Here is a 27,736-nt window from a genome sequence, read left to right as displayed (position 1 = left end):
ATCCAGATTTACTTATGTTGAAGAGGATGATAGTCTTACTCTGTTTTGACTCCTAGTAATTCCCTCGGCTTTACGAGGCTCTGCACCAAATTAGGGTTCATTTAGTATTCATAAGGATTTGGGCCTCTTGGCCTAAGGATTAAGGAGCTGGGCAAGAGGTCAGAATACAATCTACAGCTTTACTTTCTGCTGGTTTTGGTTTTTTGTGGTGTTAGCACAACTGGGAAAAATGCAAGCTGTTTACTGCAGGAAAATTAAACTCATTTTTATGTAACTACTGGGACCCAATATAGGCAAAACAATTACGTATTTTTTAAGACTCCATCAGTTCCAACACACATCTCATAAAGGTAATTGTTTGAAGCCTCGATGATGCATTCTCTCAATATCCTAGAGGAGGAGAGCACATTTCAGATAGCATAGCCTCATCTGATCCTCACTGCAAATCATGATGGGCAAACTTCAGAACTTCATTGCTACTGCAGAACCAAATCACAATATGCTCTACTTGAGATTGCTTCTTAAGATCATTCGGGGACTAAAGCTCATTCAGGGCCCAGTTGATCTCTGACTGGTTTTGTGGGAGCCCATTCTTCAGAAAAGCTGCTCCAAGGCCGTGTATGTCAGACAAATTACAGTTAGTTCCCAGGAGCTCTCTCGGGGGCACAGAACACCAATCTCCCCCTTGCACATCATCACACCTGCAGTCAGCAGGGGCCCTCAAGTCTATTCCTTTCCCAGAAGAGAAGAGATGGCTGAAAAAAGCAGTGAATGAGACTGCAAACTCTATGGTACTTGTTTTCCCCTTGATCTGAAACAGTCTAAAATTGGAAGCCTTCCAGAAAGCTGTGGAAGACACCTGCGTGAGACTTTTTGGAGCAGGAATGAGGAATCACTTCCCAGAGATGAAGTGGAATGAAGAAATCTATCAGTGCAGGACTACTTGATTAATTCAATACATCCAGGACCTAGGGCCTTACTAATAGTATGGCAAAAAAAGGTAGATAGTTGGATATGCAGTTTTGTTTATTTTCTTTTATTAAGATAAATTTATTTTAACTCACTGAAGGTAGACTTTGGTATGTGCTCTGACCCAAGCAACTTCACATTGTAATACAGCTCCAACACCAAACTACCCTTTGCTGTTAAGGTATTCCCTACATTTTTATTGGTCCATTACACGGCACAATAGGTCTGATGCTGATAAAAGATTTTGTTGAATTACTACCATGAAAATTGTTAAAGACAGTAGCACTAGAAAAAGGAGCACATCTGTCAAAATGAGAAGTTGAATAGAACAAGCTATCCCTAAAAAGCTACAGGAACACTGCAGCACATTTCATTGACACTTGTTCAAATACGTGAAAAGTAAAAGTTTCTTTTCCACAGTTTGGCAGTTGGTTTTGCTGAAATAGAACTTCCGATCTGTCCCTTAATTATGAACGTCTTAAAGACATGACTATACTAAGAATTTTATGACCACCACCAAAAAAAAAAAACCCAGGCTAGAAAAAGCTTTTATTTAAAGAAGACACCATAAATGAATAATGGTTTATTTTCCTTGCTTATATTACTGACTGCATGCACTGTAATAAACTGATTTCTACTTTCCATGCATGAATTTCATGGGATAATGCTTACAGTAGACTGTAAGCAGAACTAAACCTGTAATTTACAACAATAAACAAGAACTAAAAAGCAGAGTTCATTTAACCATTGTTAGAAACACAAATAACCTGGCTTTCTTTTGTTTAAAGCAGAAATGAAGACAGCATCTGTTACACTAATTGTGCAACAGCATTCATACAAAGATTTTACCACATTTATTTTTAAGAAATAAGAGGTTTAATAAAAGGAGGTACAGCCTGGCTGATTCTGTGTTTGTATCACGATATAAATTTATCCTTCATGATACACAAGGTTATGTGAAGGACAGCAAAAAATGATAAACAATATGAAAAAAAATTGCTGTTTCCTATCTGAAACATGAATTTCTACTCCAATAGTGATTAAACCATATTAAGCACCCCGAATTGAAGGGACTTTGTAAGTCTCTGGAATTTCCTTGGCAAAGCCAAGCACAGTGGTGTTAATCTGCACGTTGGTGGTGGTGCTGTTTACAAAGCTGATTTCTATAATATCATTTAAATGCTGTTTAACAACAGTCTTATAAAAAGGGGGGGGGGGGATCAAGCTGAGTTGCAACAGCATTCTTGTTTTTCACTTTTTTCTAAAAAAAACTTTTAAGCAAAATCAGACTTATTTAAGTTTTACATTTGTGGTATCTATGGCACGCTGGTGAACATAATCCGATTTGAGCAGTTCTTGCATGAATTTTTCTGTAGCTACACCTTTGGGTCTTCAGGCTCCCAAGTTCAGTAATACCAGAAGACTGCGGGAGCCCTCTCCTGGTGAACGCAATTTCTCTCCCTCCAGCTGCTGCTTCCCGACCAGAGATACGATACAGACACTCCTGCTGTAAAAGAGGATAGTGTTTAGAGCTTTTAATGTTATTTCCCCCATGAACGTACTCTTAAGTTTGGGGTTTTTTTTTTAATTCATTAATACATTTTTTAAGTTAAGAAAGCCCAAAAACAGAGGCTCTGTTTTCCAAATACCACCTTACGAAGTGAAGCAGAAAGTCCAGGAAAAAACTTCTCAAAAAACTGATATCTGCCAATAAATACAAACTGCAAAATACTCTCACACCAGTGCAAATTTTGCACGGTTAAAACTGACATCCTTCTGGAAATACTGCAGTGTTTTAAATACAGCTACTTTAAAGATTTGTTCATTTAGCGATGGGTGTTGAGAAGGTTGTACGCACACAGACATTGACCGGGCGGGGAACGACTGAGCAAGCGCAGGCTGAAAATCCCGTCGCAGCTAAAGGGTGCCCTGGGATCCTCTAAGAAGGGCAGGGAAGATGAAGGCTCTGGGCAGGAGCACGTATTTTCCTCTGTAACCAACAAGAGGCGGCACGTGCTGGGTGCACAGGTTATGCTTTCATGCTAACAAAACTGTATCTTTTTCTACACATTCCCCTTCACCCCTAGTGCCTGTATGAGGCAGACTGCCCACATTGTTCACAAAGGGGGGAAAAAGAGAGTATTTTAAACACAATTTGTTTTCCTGTCATTCAACCTTCCCATTTATAGTTACTTTTATCAAATTTTGCACTTTGCTTACTGTATATACTTGTAATATAAATTTGGCTTATTCTCCTGCTCTGCTCTCCCGTTTTCCTGTAGTAATCACTTAATTTAGGTTGAAACACTGAACTGAAGAATCCAGGCTTTCTCACTTGCATTTGCTGTCCTGCCTACTTTCATATATAAGGTAGCTTGATTTACTCTATTAACTTTAAGGACACTGCGTCTCTCTATTCCATCACTTTTGAGGCCCTGAAAACATTAATTTTAGGTTCAAATCAGATTAAGTCAATGAACTACCAAGTGCACTTGAGTCCAGCTTAGTATCCACATAGTATCTCAGTTCAGAGGCAAAGGGACTTTAAATAACGGCAACACGATAAGAATACATACCTGCCTCAAGCTCAGTTCCTAGCTTGAGAGCTTCAGGCTATACGGAGGCAGCCAACACCCTCTGGTTTCAGGGGGAACTAGGCATTAGGGTAGTGATCATACCTCCTCGTGTTGGGGAGCAGGAAACTCCTCCCAGCAGTTTCCCGAGCGTTTCTCTGGGAAGCAATGCTGGCCCAGGCAGCCTAAAATGAACTCACTGTTTATTCACATGAAATTAATCTCAGCTGAAAACTGAGCTTTATCCAGGTTAAAAGCACCACCACTTTTAAGATGGTTCTTTTTAACCCAGAGAGGTTTATGGGTCTTTCTGCGCAGCAGCTTAAATTGTATTGGCTTATCTGAAGGGTCTGCGTGGAGATGGTGGAGGCTGGCTGTGTAGCAACTGCCAGGGGAAGAAATGTTCAGAAAACAAGGAGTTTAGTATATGTACTTTGCTTTTAATGTTGACACATGGTTGATTAAGGTGTGTGTAGTCACTTTAGCGAGTCAGAAAAGCTACATACAACTGAAGCTATTACACAGTGGATAACTTTTATGATAGGCAATTTGCAATCAGTTCGAAAAAACAAGCATTTCACAATGTAGACTTTTCTGCCTGAAAAGGGAAGGTCGAATTTGCAGCTAGAATACAATTGTTTTCCCCAGCAAGAAGAAAAACATGGGCAGAGAATTAACATGTTGAAGAACCTTTCAGGAGTTCAGAGACAAGCATTCCCAGTTCAGCTTGCACGAGCACTGCTATGTCTTGAAGAGCTCAAAAAAGTTGAAATACAGTAAGGCCTCCTTGTTAAAAAGGAAATGCTTTTATATAAACATGTAGCTTAGATCCTATCTCAGATGATCTAATACAAGATCTTACCTCCTCTGCTTCTTCTATAGCAGCAAAGCACACCAACAATGCTATTTCTAGCTTCAGTTATACCAGCTAGAATCCAGTATGCCAAGGAGACATAGGGGCCAACTGGGAAAAGTAATACTTGGAGGCAGAGTAGTGCTAGCCAAGTTGATCCCTATGCTGCTATGGCTGAAATGTGCTGTAAAGATTCAAAGTGACAGCTAGGAAAACGCTTCCACATGAAACAGACTTCAAGATTGCATTTTTTTGTTTCACTCCTCACTGCCTTTTTTTTTTGCTCTAGTCTTTTGCTTAAATAAAGTAAACAAATTTGGTTTTGTCATTGAAGTCAGATAGTGTTAAAGGTAAGTTCAAATGACACCAGTAAGCAGAGGGCTCATTGCTTGTCTGGAAATGACTAATTTTAGTGGAATGATATGCAAAGCAAACCAACTCAGAGCGTTTGTGAGAGTTTGGAAGAGGAGTTTGGAAACTGGGACGTATATCCTGAAAAGCTAAAAGGATTGGTCTGAGGACTTGTATCACTAGGTGAGAAAATGGAAGGAGAATTTTCTGGCAGACATTGGCCAGCATTGCTGCATCAAAAAAGTAATAGACAGACCACTGATAATACTGAATAATTGATTAATTATCACAGGAGCCCTAAGGATCCTAAATTAACACACTAAATTAGGGCAAGTTTTCAAAAGTGGTGAATACTCTGCAGACACCAGTGTAACCAGGAGCAAAATAAAACATAGAAAAGCCTCAAAAGGAGAATGTGTTTCTTGCTCACCTCCAACCAGGAGTTGTGAAGAGAGCTGCTGGATCTCATCCTGAGGAGGGCTCTGCTGGCTGCCACTTGCTTTTTGGAGCTATGTTTCCAATTTTGACTCACACACTTCAGAGGCAGGTAAAGCAGGGTGCACATCCTAGCTTCCACTTTTATCTTGAGGACCTGAAGAAAAGAAATATGGCTGTAGAAGTTTTCTCTTCTCCCTGTTTCTCTCTGTTGCTATACTACATCTAAGCTGAAATACCTGGTAGCACTTCCCAGGCCTGTGCACACCTTCTGTGCACACCTGTGCACACTAAACTCTTCAGGAGGGATAGGCGAGGCAGGAGAGGTGGTGGGGTAGCCCTGTACATCAGGGAGAGTCTGGATAGTTTAGAGCTCGATGACGGTGATGATACGGTGGAGTGTCTATGGGTGAGAATCAGGGGGAAGGCCAACAAGGCAGATATTGTGGTGGGAGTCTGTTACAGACCCCCCAACCGGGATGAGGAGACTGACGAACTATTCTATAAGCAGCTGGGAGAAGCCTCACGATCGCTAGCCCTTGTTCTTGCGGGGGACTTCAACTCACCAGATGTCTGCTGGAAATACAATACAGCAGAGAGGAAACAGTCCAGGAGGTTCCTGGAGCGTGTGGCAGATAACTTCCTGACACAGCTGGTGAGGGAGCCAACGAGGGAAGGTGCCCCGCTGGACCTCTTGTTCACCAACAGAGAAGGACTTGTGAGCCATGTGATGGTTGGAGGCTGTCTTGGGCAGAGTGATCATGAAATGATAGAGTTTTTGATACATGGAGGAGCGGCAAGGGGGGTCAGCAAAACTGCCACCTTAGACTTCCGGAGGGCAGACTTCGGCCTGTTTAGGAGACTGGTCGAGAGAGTCCCCTGGGACGCAGCCCTAATGGGCAAAGGAGTCCAGGAAGGCTGGACATTCTTTAAGGAGGAAGTCCTAAAGGCACAAGAGCGGGCTGTCCCCAGGTGCCAAAAGACGAGCCGGCGGGGAAGAAGACCGGCCTGGCTGACTAGAGAGCTCTGGCTCGAACTCAGGAAAAAGAGGAGAGTCTATGACCTCTGGAAGAAGGGGCGGGCAGCTCAGGAGGACTACAAAGGTGTAGCGAGGCTGTGCAGGGAGAAAATTAGAAGGGCCAAAGCTGAGCTAGAGCTCAATCTGGCTACTGCTGTAAAAGACAACAAAAACCACTTCTTCAAATACATTAGCAGCAAAAGGAGAGCTAAGGAGAATCTCCAGCCCCTAGTAGACGGGGGAGGGAACACAGTGACCAAGGATGAGGAGAAGGCTGAGGTACTTAATGCCTTCTTTGCCTCAGTCTTTAATAGCAGGGCTGACTGTTCTCTGGGTACCCAGCCCCCAGAGTTGGAAGATAGGGACGGGGACCAGAATGGAGCCCCCATAAGCCAGGGGGAAATGGTGAGTGACCTGCTGCACCACTTAGACACTCACAAGTCTATGGGGCCTGATGAGATCCACCCGAGAGTACTGAAGGAGCTGGCAGAAGTGCTCACCAAGCCCCTTCCCATCATTTACCAGCAGTCCTGGCTAACTGGGGAGGTCCCTGCTGACTGGAGATTAGCTAATGTGACGCCCATCTTCAAGAAGGGCTAGAAGGAGGACCCAGGGAACTACAGGCCTGTCAGCCTGACCTCGGTGCCGGGGAAGCTGATGGAGCAGATCATCCTGAGTGCCATCCCACGGCATGTAGAGAATAACCAAGGGATCAAGTCCAGCCAGCATGGGTTCAGGAAAGGCAGGTCCTGCTTGACCAACCTGATCTCCTTCTACAACAAGGTGACCCGCCTAGTGGATGAGGGAAAGGCTGTGGATGTTGTCTACCTAGACTTCAGTAAAGCATTTGACACGGTTTCCCACAGCATTCTCCTGGAGAAACTGGCTGCTCATGGCTTGGACGGGTGTGCTCTTCGCTGGGTAAAGAACTGGCTGGATGGCCGGGCCCAAAGAGTGGTGGTGAATGGAGTTTACTCCAGCTGGCGGCCGGTCACAAGCGGTGTTCCCCAGGGCTCTGTGCTGGGGCCAGTTCTGTTTAACATCTTTATCAATGATCTGTATGAAGGGATCGAGTGCACCCTCAGTAAGTTTGCAGATGACACCAAGTTGTGTGGGAGTGTTGATCTGCTGGAGGGTAGGCAGGCTCTGCAGAGGGACCTGGACAGGCTGGATCGATGGGCTGGGGTGAATTGTATGAGGTTTAACAAGGCCAAGTGCAAGGTCCTGCACTTGGGCCACAGCAACCCCATGCAACGCTACAGGCTTGGGGAAGAGTGGCTGGAAAGCTGCCTGGCAGAAAAGGACCTGGGGGTGTTGGTTGACAGCTGCCTGAATATGAGCCAGCAGTGTGCCCAGGTGGCCAAGAAAGCCAATGGCATCCTGGCTTGTATCAGAAATAGCGTGGCCAGCAGGACTAGGGAAGTGATCGTGCCCCTGTACTCGGCACTGGTGAGGCCGCACCTCGAATACTGTGTTCAGTTTTGGGCCCCCACTACAAGAGAGACATTGAGGGGCTGGAGCGTGTGCAGAGAAGGGCAACGAAGCTGGTGAAGGGTCTGGAGCAGAAGTCTTATGAGGAGCGGCTGAGGGAGCTGGGACTGTTTAGCCTGGAGAAAAGGAGGCTGAGGGGAGACCTTATTGCTCTCTACAACTACCTGAAAGGAGGTTGTGGAGAGGTGGGGGTCGGTCTCTTCTCCCAGGTAACAAGCGATAGGACAAGAGGAAATGGCCTCAAGTTGCGCCAGGGGAGGTTTAGACTGGATATTAGGAAATTTTTCTTCACTGAAAGGGTTATCAAGCACTGGAACAGGCTGCCCAGGGAAGTGGTTGAGTCGCCATCCCTGGAGGTATTTAAAAGACGTTTGGATGAGGTGCTTAGGGACATGGTATAGTGGTGGTCTTGGTAGTGTTAGGTTTACGGTTGGACTCGATGATCTTAGAGGTCTTTTCCAACCTATACGATTCTGTGATTCTGTGATTGCGGCATTCCCATTCCAGACTGGAGCAAGACCCAGGCACACAAGGTGATTCAGAATAACAGGAGAACAAGACACGAGGTATGATTCCTCGGGTGCCTGCTGTGCCATTTCTAAGTACAGCCAAGAAAGCTAGTTCCAATCCAGTTTATTTTCTCTTGTAAAAGACTTATTCTTTTGGGTAGATCAGTGGAAGCACCAGCTTACCTAGGCAGCAGGTTTAAAAAAAAAATAAATCTGACTCAATTCCTCCTCTAATTCAGTGAACTAATGACTGCTGAGGTGTGTCATTTTAGAAGGGATTATACAAGATGATTATTTTTAATCAGTTAAGGTGTGGCAAATAAAATAATGTACGTGTCATGCAGTCCTTTAAATTAATGGTATGCTTTCATCTACAATTGAATGTATCATTCTGATCACCTGTATTTAAATAGAGCAGAACAGAAGATGATCAAAGAATCAGATGATCTCCAGCTGATAAATACATTACTAGCAAAAAGATAAGTCGGTGAACTTCACAAAAGACAGCTTTAATGAAATAGGTAATAGAAACCCCTATTAATCCCTCTGACTGATACCTGCAGAAATGGGCCCTCAGTTGAACTGAAACTGCAGACTGTAAAAGGCCATTATTAACACAATGCATAATTAATCCGTAAATTTGTTGTCAAAGGTATTGCAAAGGTCAAAGTCTTGGCAAACTCTATCTATTGATGACAACGTAACCAGCACTTTTACAGAAACACCTTTTTACACCTGCTAAGTGAGAAAAGAACTTAATCATGAGGCCACAGACTCCTCTGTAAACCAGTTTTTAAAAAACAGATGTATGAATAAAATATTCTCTGACTGCCACCTGCGAGGCTCCAAGCCACACCAATCCCTGGTCTGATCCATCTAGAAATGCCTACAAAATTCCGTCCTAAAACCTGACCTTTTAAGTCAACACGTTAACCCCCCCCCCATCTCTAATTCTTTCTGATGCGATGCTTACAGAAAGCTAACAACAAATGATCAAAAGAAAAACTGTAATGATGATAATGATTTCTGCATCCATTTACCAGTTCAGTTTCTCTGAACCAATTCACTGAAGGTAACAGTTATGAAGGTGCTGCCATAAACAGACAGCTATGCTGCTCATGATACCTGCTTAACACGACCTGCTAGTTTAGCCAGAGATTTAAAATTTAACACACTAGAACTAACATAATTCTAGTTCTAGAGTAAAACAGGGCACAAAGGTTCATCATTAACAGTCTTCGTCTTGTAGAAACCAGTATAACTAGATGCCAGCACAACAACTGGCTAAAAGAAATTTAGTAAAAGATTCTCGTATTTACCATCAAGGTAGTTCTGAATTAAATTGAGGTATTGTCCTGCTAATAAAAAACATTTGAAGTTTAATGTCCAGTAAGTCTATTCTAGTAAGAACTGTAATCCAGACTTTCAAATAGGGATAACATGAATAGATCCCTCGGATATTTTTGACCAAGTTCTAGATCTGTCACTACCACTAAAAATCTTAAACAGCTTAAAGCTACATGATAGTGGAGAGGAAAAAAAATCTTGTCAGAAATCCAGCTAAAACCCATATTTTTGGAAGTTCACAAAACAGCGATCAAGTGTGTATGAGAAAAGACAGCTCAATTTTCCTGCAAAAATTGCTTCATTACAGAAGAACAATAGCACAAAAAAAAAGAAAACAGTTTCCCAAAGAGTGAGCCTAACCCAGTAGATAACATTTTTCTTCATATCAAGACTTTCTCTTCTTAGTCGGCAGACATTTCAGATCACTTCTTCCAATTATAGTACCCCAGTGAGAAGCATCAAGTAATTTCAGAGAGCTTCAGCTTGTCTTCCCATTCCCCTCACTGAAATGTACCCACCTGGTTCGCAATACATCTCTGTAACTGAATTGCTCAACAGAGCATCAAGGAGCAAGCTGAGGCAAGTCACACTGGGCATGGAAATGCCTCTTACTTTAAAAAGTTATTGTGACAGTTATTCCTTGGTGATGCAAGGAAGCCGTAAAGCTCTCCTGCCTCCATGCACTCATCAGCGTGCTGCAACACTAACCGTGGCCCACCTGCCCTGCCCGCTCTCCCCTTCTTTCACCTCCGTGAGCATTCAGGTTGCACATGGCAATGCTCTCCCGCTCTCATGTTCCTAGTTACATCAGCACCCATTTCAAAACTCCACTTTCTTTTGGAGTTGTAGGCTTCCCCTGTACCAACTCTGAAAAGAATTTTTGCCAAATTCCAAAGTTGCTTAAATCTTAAAGCTATTTTTATGAACTTAAAGCTATTAGTTCATAAAAATTGCAGCCCTAAAGGTAATATTCTGCTCATAGCATTCATTAAAGGTTTTCTTTTAAAGCGCCTGCTCTTGCCATGTTCTTAGGTAGCACTTCTTAAATTCTTCTGTTACAATAGTGGATGGTATTAGCTGTTGATAAATGGGTTATTATTTGAAGTGTCAGATGAACTGAAAGAACAATTTTATAGTGAAAGCAGCAGATGTCCACCAAGTATAAAACTGCTTTTCAAGACATCAGAGTTTTATAAAGTAAACCAATTCCTCTTGATAGAAAGTATCACATTTAGGAACAGTATTTCTATGGAAAGTCTGCAAAGGAAGCCATCGTGATCTGTCAAGAATGGTAAAACCAAAACTTCCCAAATATTCCTATTTTTGCACTATAAAATTTAAAAAGAAGGCAAAAGATGCAAACCCATTAAATTACTAGGCAATTACAAAAGCTGCATGACATTGTGTGCAACATAATGGAAAATACTCTCTAAGAAGATAATTTTATGTTTTCTCTCTATTTGGAGTAAAACACTTGCAATGCCTTTATGCTGATTTTACTACCAGCAGGAACTCCTGAAATCACGCTGATAAGTTGTCTCAACAGGATTTTATTTAACAGACAAAAAATCTGACCAATTTCCCCCTCCACCCACCCCAAAAATAGTGCAAACCCCTTCTCTTTCACGTCAGGCATTAGTTAGCCTGAGGTTATTAGAGTACTCCTCCATCATAAAAAAAGCTTGTCTATGTCCATCTCCTTCTGACCGCCTGCCTGCAGAGAGAGATGTCACCACCCTGTTCCCTAAAAAAGTCCTCACGACCATCCTCAAAAAGATAGTCCCCTCAGGGTATACATACTTCTTTCTGTAATACATGCAAAATCTGACGATCACTACAACCGTGGGAGCAAAACGCAAAGAGAAGGCTTCTCTGCACGCTTTCCATGTGCTCTGGTGACTCTTCAAAAGCCAGGAGCTGCTGCAAAGTCACAAAGTCCACAAGTCATTCTGCATACAAGCGTACAACAAACAGTAATAACCTATGCACTCAACCAGGCGTCTTCTGCATTGATTAGTTATGGGATAAACACAATGACCACCATTATTTCTATTTAGTAAGTGCTAAGTTAGGAGTAGCTGACTGAAGATGAAAATAGGATCGAGTGGAACACCTGACAAATACAACTAGTTGTATGAAATCTGTGGTTAATTAATAGTTCTCCACTATTGTCTGGAATATTGTCCTGGTAGCAGTAAAATAAATTTAGATACCTCTTCTCTGCACTTTCTTTTCACTTAAGAAGCATCTCCAGCCCAATGCCAATAAACAATTGCTCTGATTCTTTCCAGTAGCGAGCCATGGCGAACCTGCACATCAGCTGATTGACTACATAATAAATGTACCTCCACTGAAGTACCAAGAAAGGTTCTGTGTTCATACCCATCCTGACCAGGAGACCACTGTACATCAAGGTGGTCCACCTGACAGCCTGAGCAGCCACAGGCTGGTGTCCTACAGATCCCTTGCCCACAGCATAAACTGAGCCAGCCCATTGCAACAGAGGAGCCTGCAGGCAGCTCCCACTCCATACTGGTGGTTATGCCACCTGCATGGCCTTGCCTTTATCTAAAATTGCCACAAAAAGTTCTCACGTGAACATCCTTTAGGAACAGAGTTGTTTTCTTGTAAGGAAATGATATATTAGCTCGAATGACCAAAGGGGAGAGCTTCTCTCCATGGACAGGATCTGCTCTGCGCAGCGTGCCATGAGAAAATCCATCAGAGCTCTGCCCGATGCTGCACGAACGTGGGGTGCCAAGCATCTGAAGGGACATAAGATTTACTCACTGTCTGTATTCCTTTCCTTATTTTGTCTTATTAAGGCAGTTATCTTATTAAGCCATTTGTTGTAACTGAAAAGGAAAGGAGACTAAATTCTAAATGCATGCAACAGGACGTAACACTGAAGCGTAAGCGAGCAAAGGAACGTTCCTTTTGAACACACTCAAATTCTATGGTGTTGTAAATTTTTTTCACAAGATCATTAGAGAAAAGGATGGCAGGTTAATTTAGCTCCTAGATTCCACGTGATGCCATGCAGTAAAGCTGTATCTCCCTGCCCTGGCACTGTTTCACTATAAACTAATTGAGACTGCAGTACGGCACATGTCATCTTGAAACCCTTCCAATTTCCTCTGGGAAATTAAAGAAAAATAAATGTAAAAGAAAATCAGAAGGAGATGAACTGCTTTTTCTTCTCATTTTTGCAGTACCAACTTGCAGTCTGACTAATTGATCTGTTTTGCTTCTCTGCTGATACAAATGAAATTGTTTTCAGAAGCTCGTTAGGAGGAGTAAGCCAAAGGCCTGTAAGCCAAAGGAGGGAAGAGTCAGCCCAGGTGACCGGCCTTAACTACCAGGAAAAAAAAAAGTGTGTAATTCACTTTCATCTATATAGAACCACACTTTCCCACACAATTCATTATTTAATGACAACACTTAAAAATTAGTGTGAAATGAGTAGATTGTACACTTCGTGTACCTACGGAGACACAGAACACTGACTGTGCTGTCAAGCTACTAGATCTGGTTGTTTTCATGAAAAACCACCAAGAGCTGTACAATTAGTATGTTGCACGACAAACTTCATGTTTGTGAGACATTCAGATGCACAAGGCAGATTTCACAATAAATGCTTCTCTTTCTTAGGAGCTCTGAATTTTATTCCGAATATAGTATAAACTTATTGTATGAATACTCCATCGAAGACTTCTGTGTCTGTTCCATTCTCAGTAAAGCAAAGAAAATGATGCCCAGCATCATGAAGTACTTCAGGATTTCTGGAGGACAACAGGAGAGCTACATGACTATACAACTCAACCATTGAATGGTGGACATCCCAAAACGGTATGTTGTTCACAACTTGGTGCCAAATTTTAAACCTGACAAAGTTTCAAGCCAGACTTGTGCTACAGCTTGAATTTAGGTACTTTTGATGCATAATAGTTCAGAGAGATTTATGGGAGTTAGGGTTATATTTCTTCCCGACACAGGAAAAATATGCTACCAATTTGTTTATTATTTAATAAAGCTGATACAAGAGTAAGCGTGGTTCAGTGTTTTGCGGTTTTCAGTGCTCTTGACACATCAGGAACCATATAGACAATGTGGTTCCAAATAAGTGTTTACTGTAAATAACAAATTTCAGTTACAAGTTCCCAGGCATGAATGTAATTGCAAGGGTCAAATCTTATTTGCAGGGAATTACTAGTCTATGTCTTCGCAAATCTCATGGCAAAGTTACCATAGTGCTTTTCTGTGGATTGTTTGTACCTGCTAGCAGCAGACCCTTGAAACCTCTGGTAAACTGCTGGCACCTCTGGATATAGTAGAGTCTCCCATAGTTTCCAGATGTAAGGAGGCCTACAGAGAACAAGGGCGGTGACTATAGATCCTTTCTTGTGGGATACATTTCAACTTCATGAAGACACATGGTCATATTTAAAACAGATTACAGGTTATCACCTTATGGGGCGTTAAGATGTCCTAATGGGATGAACTTAACTTTCAGTTCTCCATAGCCCTCTATTTCCATGTATGTTGCTACTGGACAGCATTTTGTTAGCCATACTAAACAAGTCTCTGTGATCTAATCACCGACAAGCTACTCTGTGTGAACGGGTCTTAAATGATAGGAGGTAAATATGGAGGGGAGCAGGATGCTTGTATGGGAAGGGATAAGAGTTTTGCTGAATGGTGGCTCCAGATTCAGTGCTACATAATGGCTTGTAACCTCCAGTTGTATCACACCTTGATATACTTGCTACTATAATGCATAAATTGTAACATCTTACAAAAGACACCATTTAATTCTACAAATCCACATTTACAGCTGGAAACAATGACATGCAAAAATGGTTTTGTATTTCTAGACACATAAGTGCCTATTGTGCTATTTCAGTTAATGTCACTGTGGTTTTAGTTGTTTCTTCTCCTTGGTTTTAATTATCTTTCACTCTCCTGCCATCCAAGAACAAAAGACAGGGTAGAGGAATCAGCAACATGAAACTGTAATTATATTCCCTCAGGAAATACTGTTGCTAGTAGCTATCTTTTAGTTTGTTTAGATCCCAAGCCATTTTGAACTACTAGAAAATGCAGACATTTTTTGCTTATTTCTGTACAGTTTTATGGAGTGCTACTTAATTCTAAAAATAATGGGGCTTTTCACTTTGTGTTAACCAAAGCAGTAGAATTATGTTTCCTACGCATGTCATATTACAAGATAAGTAACAAAGACCTGAATCCTCAAGAACTGTTACTTGAAATACTGGCTTCAATGACTGTTGTCCCTAAAGAAGGAAAAGCACTGTTAAATCATATCCCAGCTTCACAGCAGTGCCAGTTTATAAAAGCTGAGGGTCTGGCTGGAGAGCTTTTAGAAACAGACTTTCTGGTTTGCCTTTTTGTCACCAATGTAAAATCAAGAACTTCCAGGGTCCTGGCTTACTCATGCAGATTACAATCAGGATAACACAGAAGTCAATACTGATGTGAAGGTTTTTGCCCGAGTTTGTAACCTTGAGGGCCATTTAGCCAGAAAACATACAATGTGCAACCTTTTCCTTAGCATGGCAGGAAATGAATGCTGGACGCAAGATTGCTCATGGACACTACAACAGAGAGTCTGGGGCAGGGGACACGTTTTTTCCAGAGTCCCTACAAAATAGCTTCCAAGTCTCTATCTCTGCAGCACTGAGCAAGGGGACTCAGGAGTCCTGAGCTGAGTGATAAGCACCAGAGCCTGATTTTCCAGGATTTAATGTTATTTAATGTAAAGATCTTCTATGGGAAGTAGTTAAAATTATTTCAAAATCATTTTTACAAAGAATTTCTTTTATTTGGGAAAAAAGTATTTTTTCCTACTTCTTATTCCAGAAAGTTTTTGTTTTGGTTTGAAATTCAGAATTTCACAGGGAATGGAAGGGAACTAATGATAAATAACACCACCATGGATCGAAGCCATAGCATATCAGACATATCAGTTAGTACAGCTGTCTTGTAATATTGTGAAAATATTTATACTCTAAATATAGTTTCTTTTTATCCTGTTTTAAATACCAGCAGCTACACAACAAGTTTAACTCCAGGGGGTTTTCTTCTCCAAAGTCATTCTTAGCTTACAGAGAGAACGGTAGCCACAGCACAGAGAATGTCATCAAATCTGCTGTAAGTGTCAGGTCATAGCTAGCAGGAAAATCGCCTTTGGTTGATGGGTGCAGTTATACCACTGCAGAGCTACGTTGGAACAGCTCTGAATATGGAGGCAGGGTTTTCCAGGATTTCATTACCTTCGTTCAGTGCCGTTAACCTACACAGAGCTCACTGAAGATCTTTGCTTTTAGGCAATTTTAGTTTCATACAACAGAAGTGCATTACACAGCAGCACTATGTTACACAATGATTGCTCTTACACTAATTGCATTCAGTAATGATTTCGATCACAGTAACTGTTAAGTCTGTTCTCCCCGTGTTCCTTACAATAGGTGGAGAAGTGCATTTAATTCACAGACTGATATATCTATATATCTATTTATCCAGGGTAAAATTAGCAAATTTTTCATGATGACCAATCCAGTTACTATAATCTTAAATGAAACATAACTTGCCTGCTTTAATACCTCAATTTCTAAATTTATCTTGTGTAGTTCAGCATTAAGCATTCAGCATTCAGCAACCCTATCCACTGGAAACCCCATCTATATTTTCTTCTATACAGTGTTATGCACATTGCATGTTCCTGATGCTGAACATGCACAAAAATGAGTCCAACAAAATTATGTCTGATGAACCATGTCACATTTTAATCACTTTTTCTAGATTTATATAATTAATAAGGACCTATAAAACTAATCACCCATTTTCTTGATTGAAGATCCTCTGTCAAAACAAGTATTACCATTAAGTAGGGTAAGATTTTTTTTAAGCAATAAACACACCATTGGGTATGGGTCATGGTACTTCTCATTCTAAGTGATTTGAGAGACAATTTTTTTACACTTTGCGGAGGATGAAATGATCCAGTCTCTAGAAATTACACACTCCAAAAGCTGAAAACAATCCAAGCTCATCATTACCTTCCTCTTCTTTTAAAAGGTTAATTCCTTTAAACAGACACTAATGAAACCATGGAAAAAAAATAGAAAACATTAAAGGGACTACAGAGATAACCAGAAGAATTATTAGGATGGTGGGAGGTTTACAAGGAGAAGTTATGTCTAGTGAGGAAAGCTAGGCAATCAGCTACATCAGTGAAACAAAATTTAAAAGGATGTAGTTTGTGATATAGGTATATAGCAATCAGCCTGGACATGTTTATCTTGACTATCCCCAGATCACTCTTGCAGATCCAGTTTGAAACTCAAAAGTATGTGGATTATCCAATGAAAAATAAACATTGTAGGAGAGGTGCTCGCTTACTGTAACGTGGTATAATGCTACAGAAGTTATGGGGATTACATGATTTTAAACTGAAAATATCAGAGGGTTGTATATATGTAGATTTAGTTGTGCGTAATACTGTGACATCCTTTGACTGCAGTCATGAGAAATCTATTCCAAGTTTAAAAAAAAAAAAGGAAAAAAATCAGTATGAACAACAAAATCAGAAATGATTTGTAGCCTCACAGTCACCTGACACCCCAATAAGCGTGCTGGAGGAGCTGGTGAAAACCTCTTGAGACCTGATGGATGACACTTGTTTCCATGAATCTCAGACAAAATTGAATTTCCAGAGTCACCTCATCTAAAACATTATACAATATGTTCATATAATAGCCTCAGCTCTGCAGCTACAGGGCCTGAAGTGAAGGAGATTGAAAAGGACAAGAAGGAAAGAGACCACTCAAACCAGACAACAGATAGGACTAAGAAATTATCTACTGTCACTCAAACTTTAATAGTACACAAAACATCGAGGTTTCAATCATTTCAGGTTTTTCTGTGTCCCACAGAAATAGGAATTTTTTAGGCTCAGTTACCATCTTCTGTATTGCCCAAGTTTTTTTTTCTTATGTTTCCATTCCTAGTGTATGTATAGTGAAAATATCCTGATATATCTAGGACAGGTCTGATTGATAAATTTATTGGGCAGTAGATTCAATTCACTATCAGAGAAAAAAGTTACGATAGCTTAGTCTCACAAGAACAAAATTAAGTCATCATATTGTGAATTTTGGTTGCAACTTCACAAATAGGTACATTTTAATGGGGATAAGGAGGAATTCTTCAGATGGGTGCCCAGATAGGCTGGACAGTAGTTTAAGCAGAGGCAGAAGCAGTTCATTCTCTAAGCTACAGGCATGTTGCCCAGATATATCTGCCCACATGCTGAACTGTCAATCATTTTAGCTGAGCTTTAAGCCACTGGGCACACCAAGGGCCAAAAGGAAACTGTGGGTTCCAGAGAGTTGAATCTGTGCATATTTACACACTCACCTGCACCCTGACTGGAGCTTGGTCCTGAAGGGAGCCTGCGAAACAGTATCTAAAAGGAACTAATATACGAGATTTGATTTTCTTTGCTGAAGATGCCATGCTATACAGTGGCAGCATGTTATACTACTACTCTGTAGTCTCATTTCAGGTTCTTTCTTCTAGGAAAGTTTTAAAAGTTAAATTCTGTGTCCAATATCTTGAAACTGGGAACTTTCAGCATATGCTACATGGCTGCTGTGTTACTAGGGACTTTCAAAATATGTAGAAGAATTGGTTTATTTGAAGCATTTCTATTTCACCATGTGTGAATTTTTTTGGACGGTGGTGGAAGTACAGGGGATGGGATAGGAAAAGAGGAAACAGATGGGATAGGAGAGCGTGATTTTACAAGACACTGTAGGTTATTTGCATAGATGATGATTTTTGCTACATAATTTTTTTTATTTTTAATATGCTAAATCCTATTTAGAATTTTAAAATATCTGTAAGCATATAGTGCACCAGAGGGCCTCTTAAAACAAATAAAGTGGCAAGAACACTAATTTTAAAAGGTTAAAGGGATTGATAAAATGGTTGACTACACCAGGTAAGTGCATTAGCCTAGGAGGCTCTGTCAAAAGGAATAAGTGGTCTTCTGCTGCTCTGATTAGTGACAGGAATCCATTAGGAAGAGCTTGAGTGTAATTAGGAAGGAGAGATTAGTAACAACAACAAAAAAGTAACAGCATTTAGAAAAATCAGGACATGCAGAAATAGGTAGCATGAAACACAATCAAAGGAGCGTATTAGGGGTTCCTAGTAGTTTCTTGTGCGGTACAGAAATAGTTGTAAACTGGGAAGGAAAGAGTAAATTATATAAATAGGTACTCCTCCCTTACCTTTTCTTAGTTTATTAGCAGAGAAATTAAAATATCATTGCAAAACACACCAGAATCAATGACAGAAGTAAAACCAAATTTTCTTACTATGAGCAATTTAAAGAAAATTTCAGACAAATGCTGGAAAATCTGCTGTAATTCACATGAAAAGCGCAAGTTTCAAAACAAGGCCCTCTTGCCTTCATTTAAAGCTCTGTTGAGTCATTAAAGTCAAATTTCTAGAAATACTGCCTCAGCTACACAGATAAACATGTTCACAATCTGTAAACTGTAGACTTTAAAAATGGCATGGAATTGATAGGAATCTAATTTCAAAGCACAAACCTGGCTAAATTAAAAGCAAATGGCATCGTATTTATGAAATCAGGATACAGCAAATATTAGGGTATGTCTTTAACCCATGAATGCATCCTCATAGTTGCTAAAGCTCCGTCAGTGAACTAACTGTGACAACGCTGAGCTCAGTGTTACCCGATTTATTGATTTAAAGATAACTTCATCATTCTTACCTGATTTATTTATATTCAAACAATCCCAGGAACAATACCATACCAGTTTCATTCATACCCTCACTGCTGTGAGCAGATCCAAACCCTGCATATGTAGAAAGAAACTGGCATTCCTAAGAGCATATCGTGCAGCGGGAGCTTTTCAATGAATTTACATTCAGTGAAACATAAAAAAAGACGCAACACAATTTAAAGCTAGTGGTGTATTCTCTATTATGTCTACCAACATGTGGCTATACCTTTCATTCATTCAGGTAACAGCACATATGAAAATCACAAATATAAGACAGATTAGCTTAAAAAAACCCACAAAATAACTGTAAGCATAACTGCAATTTTCTATTTCTGTTGTATTGCTTGGCTTTATTGATAACATGGAATATAATTAAGAAACTCTATATGTGTCTTTCCGCTAAAGCTCTACTACAGAAGCATTTCAGACTAAGGCAGATCCTGCCAAAACTATGTCTGACTGCTCGTTGTTCCCTCACTGATGTAGTTTCCCCTGCTCATTACTTTTTTTCTTGCTTCTAAACCCAGCTGTTAATTGCTTTAACCTTTAGTTGATTCCCTTGAACTCAGGAAATTTGCATTTTATTAAAACTAAGCTAACCACAATTTTAACCTCCATTCTAATTAATGCAGTTATAACACTGTAAATGAGATTTTCAAGAATATTCGGAAATCAGTCTCTTACATGTCAATTGGTCTAATTCTTACATGTCAGAATTTCTGAAAATCAGATACATGGTATTGTCATTATAACAGGGTCTCCTTCTCAGAATTGTATGGCTACTGTCTCTTAAGTACCATATTGTAGTTTACTGCTTTATATTATTTAGCATGATATTCCATAGTGACTAGAATTTAATACCAAATCTAGTTTTGAATGTAAGAATATTTAACCTATACTTACTAAACCCATTTTATTTTGCCTCATTGATACACAACAATGTAGGAAAGACTATCACAGCCAAGTATCCCATTATTTTAATTTATACATTTGCAATAGTATTGGCAAAATTAACACAAAAAATGCAAATTAAGATCCAGGTATCAACATGCCAAATTTGGATTTTTGGGTTGTGTCCCCCCCGGATAAATATATGACTTAGGAGCATTTACACAGCAATTATTCTACACAGCTGTCAAGACATTTTACAGAAGATCCTTTGTAGATGGGGAGAGTGAAGTATTAAAAAGCAACAATTTTTGTTTTTCAGATTACCAACTATTTAAAGAACAAGATTGGACTAGAAATTGGTGCACATTTACACTGAATGGGTTTTGGTTTGTAACTAGGTCATCAAATTAGATGCATCATCACCCAAGGGTCTCATTATAGTCAATGGCGAAAGACCAGCTGAATAGCCCCTTGGAGCTGCCCATTATAACTACCTACAGAGCCTACATTTCTTTCTTAATGTTCCAATTAAAAATTTAAGGTTAGGTAGAATGAGTCTTGGTAATCCTGCACTGTGGGTACCTTTCAGCTCCAACGTGTGTCGCAACCATGTCCTCCAGCTCAGAAATAAAGCCAGTTATACACCTCCCCTTGCTTCCCACCCAGCATATCTCTGTGAAATGAAAACTAGATGGAGACCACAGTAGTTTTTCTGTGGTATGCTGCCAGGACTAGCATAGCTATTGACATTCCAGATGTGCATGCTCTAAAGTCTCCAAGCTAAGGATGTTAATCCGTGTGAGGCTGCAACAGCTGTGAGTGGAGCCACTAGGCCAACAGGAAAGCAGGTGCTCGTACTTGTGTTTGCATTTGGGAGCCTGAAGGAAGGCAAGGACTGCAGTCACAACATGGTCATGATGCAGGTTTGGAAACTGTTCATCTAAAAGCAAGGGCAATGCTGTTTCTTCATCGCTGTTTCTTCTTAGCAGACAAAAAAAAAGCCACATTTTTGTTCATCCAAATGAATTAAGAATCTAAAAATTACTTTTTTCAGCTTTAGTTTGCATTTGTGAGCAGGATCCCACAGTCAGAATGTTTTCACTGTCATTTTACCGTATTGTCTGACTTATATTTGATTTCTCCATTAACTCCCTTTCAAAATATACTTCCTTCTGCATTCCCCAGTTAAATATAAGTTGCTGGTCCCATGTAGATTTGAACAGCATTAAAACAGAGCTATTCTCTGGTTTGCTACTATGGTTCCCACGCTATTTGACAGCATAACTCTAAATCTGTTAACTTGGATGGAGGATTTAAAACTCAGTGTTCAGTTTCCTGTTATGACCGCTACATCCTAAACTATTAGATTAAAAAAAATTGCCACCGTCACTGCCCTCTGTAGCAGTTCTGTGAATCTATGACACAGTCTTATTGCAAGTACACAAGTAAGTAGTGTTCCAATACAAGCTGAATGAAGACTTTGCTTGAGCTAATCATGCTTTCCTTCTTTTTTTTTTAGTAAAAAACTTGGAGAAATACTGTTTAGGGACAACCTTTACAATGAATATGTCTTTAAATATTTGGTCCCCGACTTGAAAAAATCAAATTTTCACGTAGCATTAGTAAAAGATAGCAAAGTACTGCCTTCCCAATTTTAGACAAGTGAAAGAGAACTGATCATATATAGTAAGAAGAACTACTAGCAGGAAAATGTTAGTAGGAGCCACGTCTGTATGGGACCCTGTCTCCTGAAAGCAGAACATATTCCACTAAAAAGCATGTCTGCTCCTGTGAGACACTTTCTCCATCAGTGAGTTACTATTCCACTATTTTTTCTGCCAAGACAGTTAAGAAGAAGAACTTGGAGCCTTCGTTTTTAAAAGAAAATTACTGTCTTTTCCACTTTCTTTCACAGACAGGAGTGAAAGAATTACCTTTTAAGCTAAAAGGATGATGCTGGCACAAGAAGGCACAACGCACGTGGGCATAAATCGGTGACAGATACATTTGTGATGAACATTAGAAAGTGTCGAAGCATAAGAGAAATGACATCCTGGAAAAGGTCTATGGAGAAGGACATTCAAAAAAACCACTTCTGGTGCAGGAACGGGCTTTACAATATTAGTTGGACGCCATGCTATGAGACTGTGACTGCAGTTTTTAGCAATTAAGCAAATAAGTAATAAGAAAGCTTTGGCTGACACCTCACCATTTAGATTTTTTAGGTTTCTAATACTGGAGCTGTTACACATTTTCGTATTACAAACATGTTTGACTGCTTCTGGTAGCTTGAAGAATAGCAGGTCTCCAACAGTGGCACCTTAAATGGCAATACTCAAGAGCTGTAAACTATGTTCCCTGACCTGTCGTACTATCAGAGATCAAAGGAAAACATCATTAAGCTAAACAATTGACCAATCAATTCAAAAGTGAATATGTTTTAACATAATAGCAGTGACCTAAGCCCACTAAGAGTCTTTGACAAGTGCCACTGAGATGTTAGAGAAATTATGAATTATGCGTATGGAAAGTTGTATCTCTGTAAGAAATATCATAATTTGAGGCATTACTATATTGTAAAAAGGACTTTCATTCTGCACTTCTGCATTCACAGATCTTCATAGGGAGCGTGAAAAAAAGAAGTAGTATGAAATTACTACTTAATACCTCAGTATTAAGCATTACTATGCAAAAATAATGGCACAGGCAGGTGCCAGTGGGTTTTTAATTATCATTTAGGAACAGATCTTTCATACCATAGGTAGAGGTTTGGTAGGTCAGCACAGTAAACATCCTGCCTTAATATAAACAACTTTTATTGTCCTTTCGCAGGTGTGAGGAGGGTGCCTACAGAAGCGGGGCTGGAACAAACGCAGCCTGCTGACGGGTGTCAGGGCCTCCTTGCCGTGGGCGACTGGGGAGGACGGCCATCCCTGGCTGCACAGTCCTACCTTCAGTAAAATCTTCATCTTGTGCTTCTGCAGTATCCCAGAGAGCTAAGATTTACAGGGAGGGATAAAGTCTGTCAGCCTACGTAATGAAGTTGGCAAGGAGAGGGAAGTTTTGGGGCACAAAGTCCTTTCTCCCTGGCACAAAGCCTGGTGAGAAGTCACACAGTCCAAACCGAAGGAGGACTGATCTCCAGCGCTTCTCATTTAATATTATAGAAATGAATTAAAACACTTGACAGAAAAAAGTTACCGGCACCTGAAAAGCAAGATGTAATAAGGCCTAAAGATAGTGTCTCAATTTGAGTCTGCGGTGCTTGGAGCTTAACAGTCACAAATGATTTTCCATAGGCCCACGGTCTGGGTGGTGACTTCTTACCACAAGCCTGCTTTAAGACGGCACTGGAGCAGCTCTGCAGCCCGGGCCAACCCGCACCTTTGTGCTCTTGCTCTGTTTGTTTTCGGGGAAAAAAAAAAAAAAACCACGGTCATCACAAGTGAAGCTGTTGGAGTCAGGGAAGCTGGTGCTAACTTGCACCGCTCCGCCGCGGAACGCACGCCGCGCTGCCCGCCCGGATCCCTTTCGCTGGTGCACCGCGGCGGCGGAAGCAGGGTCACTCGCCATGGTGCGTGCGGCGGGACGGGGACGGGGACGGGGACGGGGACGAGGATGAGGATGAGGATGAGGATGAGGATGAGGATGAGGATGAGGATGCGGATGCTGCAGCCTCTGCCTCTGCTTCTGGGGGCGGCGGCGGGCTCCTCACGCGGCGCTCCCAGCCCTTTCCTTCCTGCCGGGAGGGGCCCCACCGGCGTTTCTGGAGAGGCCGTGGGAGTCTGCGGCGGGTGCCCTGAAACGCGGCAGGCGGCCGTGTGGGCCGTTAACGTTGGTAAACCGACCTTGCATGTAAAAGCGGCTCCCTCCCCGCCGCTCGGCGGCCCCGGGGGAAGGGGGGAGCCCCGAGCGACCCTGCCCGTGGCGTGGGCGCGTTTCCTCCTGGGGAGGCTCGCGTTTCAGGCCTTCCCGGCGGGGCAGCCGGTGGGCGAGGGCAGCGGGATGGCTCTGTGCAGGTATCCGCCAGCGAGCACCTCCGGATTGACGGGAGGAGGAAGTGAGGAGCGGGGTTAACATGTGAAACTAGTGCAAGGTGCCTCTTAACATTTCTTTAGGTGTTCAGAATGATTTATCTTGACTTTGTCTTTTTTTCGCAATCCTAAACACCGATGCTAACGTAGATAATGTGATGTACTAAAGTCTCCGTTTATTGATTGCTGTTTCCTACATCGCATTTAGCCTCTTTGCTTTCGGGTGTTTCTTTTACACAGTTAAAGACTTTAAAGAATTTGAGTTGCATATTGTTTGATAAAGCCCTTCAGTTTTGTTCACACACCTTTTCACCAAAAAGTAACATAACTTAAACTAGTGTTACAGTATTTTTTAAATTTGTGAGTAGTATTCTCTCCCTGTGTTGCATGAAGGGCTAGACAAGGAAAGCCTCTGGCTGCTCTCTGGTGTGAGGCATTCTCATGATCTGCGGGGAGGGACAAAAAAATCCTTTTTGTTATGTTCTACAAATTACATACAGAAACCCAGGTGCAACAGTCAGATAGAAGCTTGAATGGAGCCATTTACTGCAAAGGTACAGATAGGTAATCTTAGTTTCCTAGTTGCAGAGTTCTACAAAATAGGTATTTTGAGAGTAGTCACTCTGTAAGAGATCTTACAGTATTTTATGTGCTCCGGTAGTTTTGTTACAGCGTGTACCGTGTTCAAGTAATTTTGTTTGTTACTGAGGAGGATAAGATCTAACTGGTGGAACTGATAAGTTGCTACTGTAAGTTAAGGGCTTTCTGAGATTTTGATGCATGACCTTTTAAATCTTTACCATGATGTGTGCTCCTATCTTCCCTTTAATGTTTTACTTAATTTTAGTAGTGTATAGTATCTTTGATTTCTTTTCAGCCAAAGTTACGAAAAACCCAAGGAGGGAAGCAAGAGAAAAAAGTTATCCATCCTTACAGCAGAAAAGCCGCACAGCTTGCAAGGGAAGCACACAAACAGGAAAAGAAAGAAAAGTAAGTTGACTGTGCAAAATTTGTGTACGGACCAAAGGATAGCATCACAGTAGATATTTTTGTTTGGGGGGAGGAGGGTAGTGGTGCAAGTGGACCGTTACAGTGATGTAACCCTAAGGTAAAAGAAAGACCTGTATAACTTAGTACTGCTGGGCCATGTTAACTGACATTCATGAAACCAGCTTATACAAAGTATATAGTTCTGCTACTTGATTTTTGGTATTTTCCTTACAAGTTAGGTTTCTTATCACAGCATTTTGCTTTTTATAATCTGAATGGCATGACGCAGGTGATTTCATACGAAGCCTAGTCACCTAGTTTGACTTTACTCGAAGATTTAATAAGAATCCTGCTTAGAGTCTAGCTTCTTGTGCTGAGTTCATAGAAAAGAAAACCCAGAAACCTTCCTGCAGAAGAGAGACTTCTGAATAAAACTGAATAGTTAACTCTTCTTTGATGATTTCCTGCTGTTCCATGGCAAGTTTGGTTTTCTGCTTTTAAGTTTTACTCCTTCCTTCCTTCTTTACTTCCTTCCTTCCTAATCCATATTCCAAAAGATAGCTGGAGAAGACTGGCCTTTAGTTTCCATTCTGTCTCAGCTTGCTAGTTGGTATGCTATGATTGTTTGTTTAGAAAGTTACTAAAGCGAACTTAAAGCATTTTCTGTCAAAGTGTACTAGTAGATGGATGGACCATGTGAGCTGAGCCCAAATATTCATATGTCTGAAGGTGTTAAATTGGGAACTCCTGGTACAGTTGAAATGTTCCTCAGAGACTGTGCAATTTTATGGTTGGGGATGGATGTACAACCTTATCCACAGCAAAGTTGTAAGTTTGCTCTGACTGGAAAGGGGCCCTTTACTAGCATAGCTATGTCATGCATAGCTGTGTCATGTAGCCTCAAGCAGAGCTGCTGCAAGAATTTACAAGTAGCATGTATTGATGACCAGGCAGTTTCCTAATGTGAAAGAAGTTTTCCCTGCTGCTTCATGTTTTGTGCGTGCTCTCTGACTACTGATTGTAAGTTTTCATTGTAGATTATTTTATTAGTGCTAAATTGACTACTTTGTCCCTTAACTTTCTCATCTTGCCTCATAACTGCCACTCGGAGTGCTTAATCACAAAAGATAACTGAATCATACTTGAGTCTTAGAGCTTATATCTGTGACTTTGCCGTAAAGAAAAACATGCACAAGAAAACTTAGTGAGTGAAGGAGTGATGTACTGATTATTCATTATGACATGGCACACTCAATCAAATCTTTTAGTGATTGTCTCTCTGGGTAGAATTATACTGATAGAGACACCTGTGCTGACATTTCTTGTTAGAGTGCTACTTTTGGTTCCTCTTGCAACAGCAAGAAGTTAAAGCAAAGAACTCCCACTGGAATAGTATTTTCCCATTTAACTTGCTCTTTAATTATTTTTCTTCATGGAGAAAGTTTTAAGGTATATATTAGAGATTGCACAGGGCAATCTGTTTTGTTGAAGGTAAGAGAGTACCAAATGCATCATTCATTTCTCTGCTTAATGCATTAATATTGCAGTAATTAGGTCATCCTTTCCATGAAAAGGAATGAAAAGATGCTGGCTTTGCACTGACTAGGCTTTGTTACTGGGGCAGCTAGATTTGGCAAGTCATAGTGTGTAAGTAACGTTGCTTAATTCTAACACAGGTGCTTTTTCTGCTGAACAGCTGAAAAGTTTACTGCTTTAAGGATATTCAGAGCAGTGTCAGCGTGTCTTGGGCTACTGGAGCCACCTTTGCGGCAGTGGACTCTTAGTCCACTGCTAATATTGCCAAGTGAAGTCTACAGAGCAAAATATGGAATCAAAATTGTTTGAGGAGCCAAAGGCCACTTAGTAGTTTTGAGCACACAGGGTTCAGTAAACTGGAAATATTACTGACTTTCTAGTCAGATACACTTGTGGTAAGCAATTGTAACACAGCCTGTCCTTTCTCGTATGATGATCTAGATGATCTTAACCTTTAAGTTTGGTTAAAAAAAAAAAAAGTTCAAGGTCCCCCAATGACAGACAAAAAATTAAATTCTTTAATTTATTGGAAGTTTTCTTTCTTTCAGCAGTTGTCACCAAATGTATTAATTTCAAGACTTGCTCATCTGAGAGTTGATTCTAGTGCCTAGTCTTTACTATGTAGATTTCTGTCTGTGCTTGCTGGAGTAGCTCAGCACATGACAATACCAGTCTTTTATCTGCACTAGCCCCCATGGTTGTAGTTTTGCAGAAGATGCTCCAGTTAATACATCGTGGAACGCATCTCTCAGTACAACCATGTTAATTTTTTTTTTTTTAAACTGCATTGATTATTGCAATACTAAAAAAATGGATTTGCTGGATTGAACAGCAGTTAACTTCGCAGTGCTGGAGAAACAGGTTACGCAAGGATGAATTGAGGGTATATGTTCAGGGAGT

The 27,736-nt window shown here is 40.8% G+C and overlaps 1 protein-coding gene and 1 long non-coding RNA gene across 2 annotated transcripts in view; one reads left to right on the top strand and one right to left on the bottom strand.

Moving 5' to 3' along the window:
* Positions 1–1,776: 1,776 nt before the first annotated feature.
* Positions 1,777–23,923, bottom strand: LOC142409166 (uncharacterized). Its single transcript, XR_012775524.1, has 3 exons — positions 23,128–23,923; positions 5,177–5,338; positions 1,777–2,476 (listed from the first exon to the last, which is right to left on the bottom strand). It is a non-coding gene; the product is annotated as an uncharacterized LOC142409166 (long non-coding RNA).
* TMA16 (translation machinery associated 16 homolog) overlaps positions 23,905–27,736 on the top strand; it is a 20,666-nt gene continuing 16,834 nt past the window's right edge. The window contains 2 exon segments of the mRNA XM_075500358.1: positions 23,905–24,131; positions 25,188–25,300. Of these exon segments, the coding sequence (XP_075356473.1) occupies positions 23,907–24,131; positions 25,188–25,300 (338 nt within the window). The 5' untranslated portion in view covers positions 23,905–23,906.

The sequence above is a fragment of the Mycteria americana genome, chromosome 4 (genome assembly GCF_035582795.1).
Source record: "Mycteria americana isolate JAX WOST 10 ecotype Jacksonville Zoo and Gardens chromosome 4, USCA_MyAme_1.0, whole genome shotgun sequence".
NCBI classification, from domain to species: domain Eukaryota; kingdom Metazoa; phylum Chordata; class Aves; order Ciconiiformes; family Ciconiidae; genus Mycteria; species Mycteria americana.
This window is presented reverse-complemented; position numbering and strand designations above follow the sequence as displayed.